The 13,998-nt window shown below is 43.1% G+C and overlaps 2 protein-coding genes across 2 annotated transcripts in view; one reads left to right on the top strand and one right to left on the bottom strand.

The window, feature by feature from the left end:
* Positions 1–159, top strand: part of LOC104405747 (catenin alpha-1-like) — a 31,515-nt gene extending 31,356 nt beyond the window's left edge. Inside the window, exon 7 of the mRNA XM_010014549.1 lies at positions 112–159. Within this exon, the coding sequence (XP_010012851.1) occupies positions 112–159 (48 nt within the window). The remainder of the gene's footprint in view (positions 1–111) is intronic.
* Positions 160–11,106: 10,947 nt separating this feature from the next.
* LRRTM2 (leucine rich repeat transmembrane neuronal 2) lies at positions 11,107–13,623 on the bottom strand. The gene is made up of 2 exons (XM_010014548.1): positions 13,201–13,623; positions 11,107–12,862 (listed from the first exon to the last, which is right to left on the bottom strand). Exons 1-2 carry the CDS (start codon positions 13,202–13,204, stop codon positions 11,316–11,318), a joined length of 1,551 nt encoding a protein of 516 aa, XP_010012850.1. The 5' UTR covers positions 13,205–13,623; the 3' UTR covers positions 11,107–11,315.
* Between the last annotated feature and the right edge of the window lie 375 nt (positions 13,624–13,998).

Here is a 13,998-nt window from a genome sequence, read left to right as displayed (position 1 = left end):
AGCTTGGAGCAGTCCTGAAGATTTTGGTCAGCTGCCATTAAAGTTAAAAGATGATACAAAATTTGGAAGAAGACTAACTTATGTGTTCTCCTGATTTTCCTTTTTTGTTAGGGAACAGACTCTGCCAGAGTGAAGCTGCAAATTACAGCTCTCATCTGAAGAAGTTAAAGCTTTTGGAGGGTTTTTTAATATATATATATTAAAGAAGAGACTGAAAATATGTTACTAATTTGAAATATCTATTTCAAAGGGAGTGGAATTCTTTTGATAACATACTGGTAAAATCTGCCTTTTCTGATTATAACATTAAAAAGAAAAGAACCAAACCACTTGTCAAAATAGAAACTGGGCTGTGGAAGAGCCTTAGTTAGAAGCTTGTTTAAATCACAAAGAACTTCTCTTTTCTGCTCAGAATGGATGTGAGGTTTTTGGTTTTTTTTTTTCCCTGGCTCAGATCACCGAAACCTGTTCATGTTCTTTATAATATCTTTCACCTTGTGTCTGGGAGCAATCTGTGTCAGGTATGTGGACTTGTCATGGAGTCCTAATCCTGTCAGCACTTTAAAACATCGCTCTTGCCTAAGCAAATGTAGGAAACAGGAGATGCTAATTATAAAAAAAGTAGTATTTCTAGTGTATTTTACCCATTTAAATGAGTTTATGGCAACTGAGCAATAGCTGGAGGTTTAGACACCAGGAAATACCTGAAGTGTGATACAGATAATGGTAATGGAGGAAAAAGCTCAGAACAAGGCAATTCTAAAGTAGTAGGCACATAATTTTAACCGACCTAGGTTAGGGGAAGATGGTGTTGCCAGAGCTGATGTACTTTTTATATAGATAAAGATAACATTAAGTAATAATAAATGATAGAGAAGTCTGGTACTAAGATAGTATTTGTATCCCCGAGACTGCCTCTGTGCGGAGAATCCCGTCTGCAGAGGCCCAAACCCTTCTTGAATCTGAATTCTTAGAAGTTTTTCTGCCTTCCAGAGGTAAAGTTCCCCATTAGTGGGTGGATTTTTTTCAATTTACTTTTAATGTTTTAAATATTACTTTCAGTTAGTACCCAGGCTCACTGGTTGCATATTTCACATTGTTTCAGGTGGATTTATTGTGTCACATATTAATATGTACATTTTTATTCATTACATACGTGTGTACCCCATCCCTGGCAGCGTTCAAGGCCAGGTTGGACACAGGGGCTTGGAGCAACCTGCTCTAGTGGAAGGTGTCCCTGCCCGTGGCAGGGGATTGGAACTGGATGAGCTTTAAGGTCCCTTCAACCCAAACCAGGCTGGGGTTCTGTGATAATTTGTGTTTTAGAGGAAAGGAGTGGTTGTGTTGTGTTGTCATTAATGTAACCCCATCTTTCCAGAGTGGTTTTGCTGTATTTTCATGGTTCCAAGTGGGTGTCTTGAGAGTCAGGGAGTACAAATTAACTTATGACCCTGACTGCTGCAGCACAGGTTGCAGTTGAAGGAGTTGCAATGAACCCAGTGTGCTGCAATGTAGCTGGGTTTTCATAAGCAGTTGAAGCTGGTTTTTAGAGCTGATGATCACTTCCTAATTTGTCTGATGAAGATTACTGGTTTTGAATAAATGGACAGTTAAAGTAGGTGTCAGAAAGTTCCTGTCTTGATGATGCAGCTTTACTGTGGCGTATTCAAATGATGGAGTGCCCACTAAGAAGAAGAAAGCAGTCTGCAGTCTAGTAGCATCAGCTCATTTGAATGTCATATAAAACTTTTTCATGTGTCTCTGGACACTCTCATTGGCATGCTTTGTCAAGTTAATTGTTGTCCATGGACAGTTGTAGATATGACGGGGTAATAACCCTGAAATTTATCTGTGTGGTGCACTGGAGTCGTTCTCCACTTTGTCAGTACTTTGTCTGCCATATTTTACAGGGTGCTGTCAGGCAGCTGTTAGTCATTGGAAGGTCTTGGAGTGGTCTTGAGTTGCATTAGAGGAGCGTGCTGAGCACTTGCACCTTCCAGTTCTCCCTGTAATGTTACTGCTTTTGTGCAAGTGATTTTTGCACAAGAGCTCCCGGCGTGTCAGGTGGTGGATGCTGTCACAATCCCTGCTGGTAAAGGTGCATCTCTGCAGCGTGGGAGCAAGAGCTTCAAATTCATCCCATAAACACTTCTCAGGTTTGGAACAAAGTGGTGGTTCTCTCCAAGTTTCAGATTTCTCAGCAGATACCTACATCACCGATAAATCCCAAACTTGGAGTTGAAGAGGCATTGCAACTTGTTCAGCAGTTCCCAGTGCTGAAGGTATATTGAAGTTGCACGTGTGGTCTGTAAATAGCTGAAATGCCTTAGTCCTGATTTCATTGTAACATTGTTATGCTGTGGGCTATGTAGGTGTTCAGTTATTTTAGCTATGGGTAGCAGATGTCCCTCATCCAAAGAACTGACATATTTTAGCTGGTCTAGAGACCTGCTCTCCATTCACAGGCAGAGTAATTCCTGGCAAGAGCTCATTACCCGTGGGACATGGAGCATGTGACTCTCTAGTTTCAATGAAGGATGTACAGACATTTCCTAAGAGTTAACTGTCACTCTAGACTATTGTAACTTGTCAAAGTTATCTGTTACTCTTGTTTTGTCATGTTAGAGATGTAGTACCTGCCAAAGCTTACTGTGTTCTTCTTCTTTCAGATAAGGTGGTAGTTCAGTCTTATCAAATGTTTAACCTTAACCTTTTTTGAAGCTTCTAGTGTCTTAGGACTGGATGCTAATTGCAGGCAAAAAACATCTGTTGTGTAGTCAAAGCTCTTTTCTTTCCAAGTTCCACAGCTGCTCTGGTGCTAATAGACGTCCCAGAGCTAGACCAGTCGTCCATAGAGAAGAATATAAACTAGGGATGGCTTTGCCTGCCTGTCTGCCCTGTAGCTGTTAAATTCTTGAAGGCCTGAACACTGAAGATATGCACTTGATACGTACAGAACTTCCAGATGTCATTAGGAGTTACCAAACTTGGCTGCCTGTGCTGGGGTTCTGCCTTGCAGTCATCTGCTGCTCGCCTCAGGGCTGAGCAAGGCCCAGTCCTAGTTGGAAGCAGTGACAGAGCTATTCCCGTCTTCAGGATTACCTGGAAAGATTGAGGAGGAATTCCTTAACCTTTAAATTATTCAACCAGGATTTCAAGCATGGCGTTAATCTGAAGTCTCTGTTGGCCTTGGTACAACAGATGTTGCTGTTCATCTGGGGATGGTGTGCTTCAGGGCTCAATAAGGACTTCCGCTTCCTTACTGAAGCATGTTGTCTTATCCTGAGGACAACATAGATGATGCTTTAATTTATCTCCTGCTCTTTAAATAAGAGCTATGCAGTTAGACCTGGAGGCTTGCAGAATGGCCTGGTGGGTGGTTTTCCCAACTCTGTTGTTCTTGGCTCGCATCCTGTGATGGGAGCATTCTGAGGGATGTTCCCTGTGCTGGATAAAGGTGTTCCTTCTAGGTTGGCTCAGCTGGGGAGCTAAATCTGACTTGCTCAATGCAGAGGTTGTTGTCAAAGCTCTGAAAGCATCTGCAGTGCAAGAGAGTGCATATATAGAATCATAGAATAGCTAGGGTTGGAAAGGCAGTTAACTGTTGTGTGGTGCCTTTTGAGATGGAAACCCACTTGTAATCCATGTTGCTGTCCCCTCCCTATGTTCTCACTAACAGCTTGTGTCATCATTAGCTTTACTAAGTGCTTACTTCAGGTGGTATCAGGGTTGAAGCCATCTCTTTGAGAGCAGCAGTTAATAGTCCCAGCTAACAGCACATGGATTTTGAGACAGAGGTTCTGGGTATGTGATGGATTATTTAGGAGTTCAGTTAAAGAGAGCAAATGCACCCTTGTAAGAATCCTCACTGTAGGGTTGAGCTGGATTCTGCATTAACACTCCTCTCAATGTTTTTAGCTCCTTGCAAACCTGTAAGTAAAACTACTTTTTTGCTATAAGCTTTTCTGCAGTAGGTTGAACACTTCATAAGGATATTTCAAGAATTTTGGTAGCTATAGAGTTGAGAGCTATCTTGGAAGAACCTTTCTGCTTGAAATGCATTTCCTGTATCTAGCGCTGCCTTTAATCTCATGCGGTCTCGCAAAACCCGTTCTACCTATTAAATATGCAGTAAAGCTGTTCTGTTTGGTAGGAGATGGTATGTTTAAACAGCAGAAGTCCTCATTGCTCCTGTATTTTAAGATTAAAAATTCAGCTGCAACACTACCTTCGGATTCAGAGCCATTAGAATGGATTTTTCAGATTTATTCTCCTGATTATAATACAGAAAATTAATTGCTTTTGACTGTAAGGAATTATGACCCATTCATTATTTAAGAACCTTCTTAATGGATGAACCTTTCTGATTACTTCAAGACGTTTCCTGAAATAAGGCTGCTTTTTGAACTGGTGTAAAGCATAACGCACCTATATCAAACAGTGGGTGCACTGCACACTCCTTAGGGGTAAGGCCTGGTGGAAAATTCAGACAGGACTTTATCTGTGTGTAGTTTTCTTCAGCATTCGATGTACAAGTAATGGAGCTCACTGAGAGAACACATTAGTTGAACAGCATTTAAAATCACAGAATCACAGACTGGTTTGGGTTGGAAAGGACCTTAAAGCTTCTCCCGTTCCAACCCCCTGCCACGGGCAGGGACACCTTCCACTAGAGCAGGTTGCTCCAAGCCCCTGTGTCCAACCTGGCCTTGAACACTGCCAGGGATGGGGCAGCCACAGCTTCTCTGAGCACCCTGTGCCAGCACCTCAGCACCCTCAGAGAGAAGAACTTCCAAAGTAACTCCCAGAGCACGTGGTTCCTGATGTCAAATACGACTTTAACTCATTGCAGTACACTTGTTTTCCTGCAATCTTCATGGTAATGAAATTGGTAAGATAACTATTCCGTATCACTGTTTTCCATAAGAACAGAGGACAGTGAATATTAACATTGGGGTTCATGGTGGGTGAACACTGTACTGAATTCTGTCCCTTGGCCTGTACACTCACCCAAGGAGGAAGCTGGCACTTCCCCAGATGTGCTGCAGGTTGCAGTTTTGTGGTCCTCTCTGGTCAGGATCTTGAGGCTCAATTTTTTTTGCAGTTGTCTTAACATAGCCTATGTTTCAAAGTAGGCTGCAAGTAATGTTGACATTGTCCTTGTTACTAATCGCGTTTCAAGGTTTTGCATAGTATATTCAGAAAACCATTTTTTTCTTGTGTGCCTTACCTTTGCTTGTGAAAACATCGTGTTTGAGAGATGCTTTTAATCTTAAAACTAGTCTCTTTGAGAATTTCAGAGAATAGATTTCTCGTGTGCTGCTTTGAAGTACTAGCAAGTTTTGAGAGGCAGGTAGCCCATGGACGCTGAAAACCCTTGAGAACTTGTTCTAGCCAAACCTTTTGCAGAAAGGCAAATGCAGCTGAGGCACAGTTACTAAAATGATTTTAGCTGGCAATTCAGTGGATGTAATTGTCCTGGAACATCCTGCAACTTATTCTTTTGTTCAGCTGGTGTATCAAGGCTTTTGGGTTGTGTCTGTGAGCTTGTCACTTCTCTAAATGAGAAATCTTTCTTGTGTTATTGAAGCACTGTGATTTTGAACATTGTGTTCATTGTGGTACCAACATAAAGAACGCTTGCACAGGGAATGTGTTTCTGACACTTTCTGCCTGGCTGTGATTCAGAGCTGAAGTGATGTCTTGCTAGTTTGACATCTCTGAACGATACGGATTGTTTGTCCTTGCTAAACTCTTGGCACTGTGGTTCTGCTGGAGACTGCTTACTCCTGGCTGGCACCATGATCAGCAAGTGGTCACAGTGACCTACTAGGAGACTGAGGGAGCACCCAGGGCAAGAGCCAGGTCTTGGCAGACCCAGCCACTCCCAGGTCAGGCTGGGGCTCACACCAGTGTGTTGGAGAGGATGCTGCTGCCCCGATGCAGGTACTTACAAGGGTTCAGTGTTAAGGGCCAAGAGTTTGGCTTTGGTTTTCATTCCCTCATCTTGCTTATTACAAGCAATATTTGCTAGTGAAGAAACACCTTATTTGGTAAGAACCCATGCAGACCAGCTCATTTTAAGACCATCATCAAGAACCAGCTTAGATATGGCTTTGAGCAACCTGCTTTAGTGGAAGGTGTCCTTGCCTGAGGCAGGGGGTTGGAATTGGATGTGCTTTAAGGTCCCTTCCAATCCAAACAAGTCTGGGATTCTGTGATTTATTGTAGTAAGACAGAAAGTGCTGTGTTTGATATGATTATGGCAAATGGACTGGCCCATACTTGACCTGTCTCCTTTGGATGGCCGATGTAGACAGATAGCGAATGTTTACCTATTGTGAAAGAATGAACTTTTGACACCTGTTTGACAAGGGAGGAAGAAAGAGGCAAATTCAGTTTTACAGTATACACAATTTTAATAACAAAACTTTTCTGTACACTGCACTTGGTTTTACTCCATCACTTACACCCCCTCCCACCAGAAGTTGCCTCTTTAAACATAATTTAAATAGAATGCATCAAGGACTCTCTTTAATCTCTGGTTGCTAAGCTGGTAGAATAGGTCACTTGCTAATGTCTTCATCAGTAAAAAGAGAATTGGGGTTGGTTTTGTTTGGGGTTTTATACAAAGGAGTGGTTCAAGGGGAGCAGTTGTAGCTCAGCAGTGCTCACACCAGAGGTGCCCAACTGTACTGTGTTTGCCCTTAGTGCAAGTTTTGCCCAGTCTGAGGCTTGATTTTATCTATCAAAGCTTCTGTTACCTCTTGAAAGGTTTTTTACAGGATATGAAATGCTGAGTTTCCAGTTGACTTTGAAATGATCTTAAAGCATCCTGCTAGAGTGATGGCTTAAGAAGCAAATCCTGGCACCAGTTTTAGCATATGGGACTTGTAGTAGAGAAAGGCATGGGGATGGAGGAGCTGCCTTTGGTTTTTGTTGTTTCCCTCTTGTTCCCTTTTTTGGGGGAGGAAGAAGAAATACTGTATCCCTCACTGAACTTTTAATTTTCAGGGAAAACTTCATCAGGAAGATGAAATTCAGCTTCTGGGTAGATTTCATAGGTCTGAACAGATGGATTTTGATAGCTATGCAGATCACAAAATTAAATCCACTTTATTTTCATTGAAGTAGTACAGAAATTGGCTTAGACACATTAAATAAAGGGTGTAGTTCAGGTTTCTGGTTTAAAGCGGCTGGATATTTCTGATTTGACATGTTAGCAGCAGGCCATTGTCTTCTAAGGGGGGTAATGGGACATAAAGCTCAGCTGCTTAGATTTGCTTATTGCTGAAAAATCGGATAACTTCTGCTTGGGGGAAAGCAAACAAAACCAAACATTGATACAGCGGCATTAATTATGTTTCCATCTGATAGGAAATGGGAGCCCCGTGCAGAGGAGCACTTCAGCTGGAGACTAACCACTAACCCATTTTACTCTTCATCAAGTAATCCTTAGTTGTGTGCATTTAAACATGATCTAATGCAAAGCAACTAACGAGAGGGGAACTGGAAGCATTAATTCAGACCTGTTCCAGTGTGATGACTCAAGTTGGACTGGTACTGCTGGCCTTCATTTCCCTGATGCAGGGTGGGGAGGAGCAGAAGCTGGCTGGAGATGAGCGAGGCTGGAGGAGGCCTTTGGGTGGGACATGGATCTTGAGAGCAGTAGGAGAAGTTCTCTTTTCTAAAAGGCCCTGACCTCTTGCATGAGGCTGTGCCTGGAGGGGGTGAAGCACCTGTAGAGTACCTTTAGAAACTGAGGCTGAGCCACAGAGATATTTGGGGAGAGCAAGTGAACAGCCTCTCATCATCAGCCAGTGCTCATGCCGAAGTACAATTAATTTAAACCAAATCATCACAGTTCTTGTGCCATAAAATTAATCAGAGACTGCTGAGTAACACCATTATTACAATACCCTCCTTTCCTGGAAGAGTCACAAGCATTGAGAATGGAAGACAGTAACTTAAAAAAAAAAACAAAAAAAAGAAATAATAAAGAAAGCACAGCCTGTGGTTGTGTCCTTGTGTAAAGCTCTGCCTGCCGTTCCCTGTCTCTCCTAAGGGAATTCAGGCTGACTTCACTGCTAGTGTTTGACATTCTGTGAGTTTTATGATACCTGTTACCCTAAATGTAATGTTTGCAGAATTGCTCTGCTTATGCCTGGAACCTGGCAACAAATGGTTTTGGAAATGGCAGGCATAAACCACGGCATTTGGGAGATTGGCTGCGTATCTCTGTGTAGTGAGAGGTAAAACTCTGTGCGGTGCCGTGCGAGGCTGTGTCTGCTGGACCCTGCTCTGGTGCCTGTGAGCCAGGGCAGCGCTGCAGGACCAGTGGGACTAGGAATGCTGGTGCGGGAGAGGAGTTGGGCGCCTGAATGTCTTTGCTTTAATGCTTGGGAAATTGGTATGAGGGCTGGGATGGAGAAGAAGATTAAATCCAGCATTGCTGGAATGTGTCTTTACTCTTCCTGGGCATAACTATATATATATATATATATATAAAGATGGAGTGAGCCTCTGCCCAGAGTGTTAGGAAAGTACCTCTTCAGGAGGCACCTTGGTGCTTCAGTCAAGCGGCCACTTCTCGTTTCCATGCGGAAGACTGATGTGGTACCTCCTGAACTGCCTTCCAGCAGGGTTTCTCCTGGGCATGGAGGAGAGAGGTGGAATTCCTCCTTGCAAATGCAGCTGAGGACATCAGAGTTCAGCATGGACATCTGATAATTGATGTTTGTGTAGCCAGATTACTTGACTGCCAGTGTAATTAATGAGCTCAGTTATAACTCAGTCTTGGTGGTTACCCTCCAGCTGTATATGAGAATCACCCCCAAAATATCTGCTTCCCAGTGCCGGCCATCATATTGGAGGTAAGGGAGGTGCGTGGTGGTGCCTGCTTGCCTGCCCAGAACAGAGCAAAACCCTGGCCATAAGGGAAGAGCTGTGAGCACTTACTCCTAGTGGTAAGGAAGGAGGCAAGTCTTCCCTGATGCCCTTGGACACCAGTACCTTCTTGTATTTGTCAGCTTAGGTCTGGCCTTCTGGTTTATGTAGAATTTAATCATACAGAATATTTGCTGTCTGTCCCCCTGCCCCGCAGGATTTATTGTATTCAGTTTAAAGCAGTAATTGATTCCCTACAATAGGTGTAAATCAGCTCCTTGGAGTATGACTAGTTAGGAGGGTTCAAATATCTCTATGGAAAACCATTAGGCTTCACTGAAGCTCTTCCATGAAAGTACAGAGTCACAGGAAGTAAACAAAATTTGTTTTATAATAAGGGCACTGGATGTGAAAGCAAAATGATGCAAATTAATATCTTCAAACCCAGTCATTGAAGAAAAAGCTTTATGTAAAATCTGAACAGAAGTCACTTATCTTGCTAGAATTGCCTTGGACGAGTTCATTTCACAATAAAACATCAAACTGTTGTATAATTGCACCCTAAATACCTCACTAAGTGGTAATACAGATATAGAAAAGCAGAGTGAAATAGCAAACAGATTTTTATGCAGTATTTTCTTTTCCATTCAGAAAGTTTGCAGAGTAGTTGAGTACAACACAATTAGCATACTGCAATTACTGATTTGGTCAAGGTATGGCAACACTGTGAGGAATTTCTTCATCCGTGTGTGCTGGGAATTGTTTGACACTGCAGCATTGGACACAACACATCGGGTTTTTTTGAGTTATACATACATGTATATATATATATATAAACCCCTTCCATCCCTCTGGTCCTTTTAGCTTTGGTTAGAATGTTTCCAAAATTGGAGCAGTTGACTTAAAAATACTGGAATCCTTTGCAGCTCCCCCCTTTCTCCCCCCATGGCACCCGAGTACCAGCACCACTGCATAGATCTGCAACTATTTACATAGGATTTCAGAATAGAGTATAAATAGCAATATGGTACTTCTGCCTCAAGAAATCAAATTGCTCCTGAAGAATGAGGTGCATGTGTGTGTTTATATATTTCTATATGATTTTTTTTAAACATGTACTAGTTTAAATTCTGTCCCATATCAAGTAAGAAATGAAACATTTTTTCAGTGAACTATTCTATAAACTGATGATATTATCCTAATTTACCAGAAGGTTGGGGTTTGGGGGTTTAAAACTGGTAGTTACCTTGAATTTTGGAAGAGGAGGACAAGTGGGAGCTTATATTACAGGGGCTAATTCTGTCTCCAGAGAAACCAGTGGAGTTAGTGCATGAAAATAGCTTTCAGGAGAGAGTCGCGGGGGGGGGGGGCAGCGGGGGGACAAAGAGAGGCTTCTTCCTCCCTTCCCTCTTCTCCTCACTCTCCCGCTTGGTATTTACTTTTAATTAAGAAAAACTTGCATTAAGGGTATTTACACATGAAATGCTGTTTGTTCATAGGCGTATGTAATTAGCCTGAATTCATGAAAAGCAGCAGCGAGGCAAACCAGAGAGCCGATAAGAATTGAATGCACTTAATATTTCAAATCGATCCTGTTGTACTGAGCCTTCCTAAACAAGCTACGCTGCCACTTTGTAAGTGCCTGGAGAGTCCTTCGTGCTCATTTGTGATCGTCCTCCTAATTTGTGATTACCCTGCTCATTTGTGACCGTGTGACCTGCTCCTTTCTGTAGCTCCTGTGAGCTTTAAAAAGGTCCAGTTAAGCCAAACCGAATGTGCAGGTAGGAAAACTGTATTTAAAATAAATCCCCTGGTCCCCAGTGCACTGAAATTCCCACCTGGACCTTTGCTGCTCTTTTTTTGTTTCCCCTCCCTTCTTTTTGTTTGTATTTTTAACTGGAGTGGGATTATGAGAGGAGGAAAATCCTCCTCCAGGGCTGCCTTTAAAGTGACCGGAGCCAGCTGGAGCGGTTGGGATCCTCCAGCTGCAGTGGAACAAACGGAGCGTATGTCCCCCTGCAGACCTCTGTGCCCTCTCCAGCATCCTTCCCCTCACACTGTTTTCAGTAGCAAAAGTCGAATATGGAGACTCAGGTCTAAATGTTTACACACAGTCATAGAATTACATAAACATGAAACATTATACAGAGTCTGAGGTGAGCATCTTTTGAGACTTTTCAACATTAGGAGTGCAAGTTTAATGTAATCCATTGCTTCTTTAACACTGAAAATAGTATGGGTTTATTGTTTAAAAAAGAAAACCAAACCAACTTAAAAATACTGCACCACTCCATAAACAATGTTTCCATTAAGTAGCTTGGAAAATTAGGCTTTATGTCAACATCTGTAAAAATTAGACTCTGATGTAGGTCCCCTACAATTTTAAAATAGGTTACTTATCTGGTTTCATTTGGGATGGCATGTGGGTATTATACTTCACATTCTTTGTACGGCAGCTGCTGACACTTGCACTGTCCGTAGCCGTTAATGATGATGAAGGGTCCTTCGTGGGTGGGTTCGTATTCGTTATAGGGTCCTTGGTCTGACATATTTGCCATATGCAGCCGCGTTTGGGAGCGGAGCTGCCTGTGGTTTTGAATCATTGAGCACTGCCTAATTCTTCTTAATGTGGGAGGGCAGCACTTCCTGGAGATGAACACTATAAAAATGATAAAAAAGAAAGAAAACAATAAAGCCATTGTTCCTGTAATTACCCTCTGAGTGAAGATGGCATTGTTTGGCTCAGGGAAATGTTCTTCGGTGGTAACGACCATGCCTGCTGTAGTTGGAATCTCTTTGTCTCCCATATGAAAATGAGACGAGCTTATTCTTTTGGGGTACTCAGTAGTCGGAGCTGCGTAGGTCGTAGCCACGGTCGTAACAACAGTTGATAAATTCCAGCAAAGCTGAAAACCATAGACTGCATCCAGAATATCCTCTCCCTGGGTGTGGTCGGGGCTGTGGCAGAGGATGGAGTGCTCCCACCGACCTTGGAAGCCACTCAGCCATGTGGCCAAGGCGCAGATCTTGGGGCTGCATTCCCACAGATTGCCGGAGAGGCCCACGGTGGTGAGGGACGTCAGGGAGCTCAGGATCTTGGCATCCAGGGTGGTGAGCTTGTTGTTATCCATTAGGAGGGTTTTCAGGTTAGGCATAGTTTCAAAGACGGTGAGGTCGATGGCTTTGATTTCGTTTCCAGTCAAATCAAGCTTTTCTAAGGTGCCCCAGGTCCACTCCATCCCACATGTCAAGTTGCTGATTTTGTTCCACTGCAAGAAGAGCGTGTGCAGGCTGCTCAGCCGGAGGAAGTGAGCAAAATTAATCTTTGTCAGCTGGTTGTGCTCGAGGTGAAGCTCCCTCAGCTTGATTAATCCTGCAAATCCATTGCGAGCCAAACTTCGCAAGCGGTTTGTGCTCAAATCCAGGAACTCCAGGCTACGACAGTCCCAGAACAGACGGACCGGGATGGTCCGCAGGGAGTTGGATCGCAAGTGCAAGGTCTGTAGCTTGCGAAGGCCGTAGAAGAGCTCGGGGTGCAGAGAGGATAACTGATTAAAAGAGAGGTCCAAATTCTGCAGGTTAAGCAGCTGGCTAAAAGTTGTGTTTGGCAAATGAAAGATTTTGTTGGAACTTAAGACTAATTCCTTAAGTTTATACAGTCCTTGAAAAGAATCTTCTCTGACTGTTGCAATTTGATTATGATCTAAGTGAAGCCAAGTAAGTTGACTGAAGCTTGCAAATTGATCCCTTTCAAGTTCAGAAATATAATTGTGCCTCAGTGACAAACCTAGCGAGCCCTTTTCAGTGGTGTTTGGCACTGAGTGATACCCCTGAGAGTCACAGTAAAAGAGCAGCTTCTCACAGCGACATTTTGGTGGACAAGCCATGCCCAAGGCAGGCAGCATTTTTAAAACCATACTCATTGCATATAGTGCTGCCAGCATACGAGCCCCTAATGGCCACTTGAAATGTAAGCCTGCAGAATATAATTTAGGAAAACAACAAGATAGGATAGCCTGATCAGTACACTTTGAACATCACGGTGGAAGATTTCACTGCAGATAACATTGCCATGCATATCCGACAAGCTAATTCTAAATGCAAGAAACAACTTACTATGAAAAACAAAACACTTGGATATTACACTTAGGATCAGTCTTTAGCTCTATTACAGGGTCACAATTGGAAAATATATCTTTTTTTTTTTTTTTTTCATAAGGTTCAGTGCAGAAAAATTGCCTTTAGCATCTACCAGCTCCTCTCCAGCCCAGCCAGTCATTCACTACCCAAGGTATAGAGAAACGCAGAACTTACCCATTCTTTTGAGTACATTGGAGGTTGCATTCAGTCGTAGTTTTAGACTCAACGTGGTGAGTCTGTCAAAGGCTCTAATGTAAGACAGCCTTTGAATAATTTACCGGGTTCAGTGTCCTTTGATATTAGTGCAAAATTGAATCCACGAGGCTCTCTTGGAATATTCCTTTTGAAATCACTGGCTTGATCTCCTCTGACAGGTCTGCGATGTTTAATTTGAGGCTTAATACAAGTTCCTGTCCTCTGTGGCTGCTCAGCTGTTTAAGTGAAGCTCACGTTTTCTTTTTCCGCAGCTGTGGCTTCCTTTAGTCCTAACTTGTTGATGGCAGATGGGTGGCTTATTGCTGAGAGAAGCTCCTGTAGTAGCATGAGTGCATTTACTGAAAAGCTTTTCAGGGAAGCGGTACAAGAATGGATTTGCTTATGCGCTGCGACCACACAGGGCTGTATATAGGCTGACGTCACCTGGTGACGTTCCTTTTGTTTGGGTTTTCCAGAAGCTTTGCTGTTTTAAAAGCATTGTGGTGCATACTGTGATCGTGTTAAAGACCACCGATAAGAGGAGAGGGGGAGAAAAACCAACAGCAGGAGCCGTTCATCCCCACGACTGAAGGAATAGGGAGGACTTGCAGCACCCCGCTCCCCCCACATCCGTGCTGGCTGGAGCCAGTTGGCGTTAGGAGCCGCGCAGAGCTGCGGTTGGAAGTGCCTCGGTGCTCGCTGCTGCCAGTTTCTCTTAAATATCACAGCATAAAAGGAACTTTGAGATGCAAAATAAACACAGTTTGAATAGAGGAG

This window comes from Nestor notabilis, unplaced genomic scaffold, assembly GCF_000696875.1.
Source record: "Nestor notabilis isolate BGI_N333 unplaced genomic scaffold, ASM69687v1 scaffold32535, whole genome shotgun sequence".
Classification (NCBI taxonomy): Eukaryota; Metazoa; Chordata; class Aves; order Psittaciformes; family Psittacidae; genus Nestor; species Nestor notabilis.
Note: the sequence above shows the minus strand (reverse complement) of the source record. Positions and strands in the feature narration are given on the sequence as shown.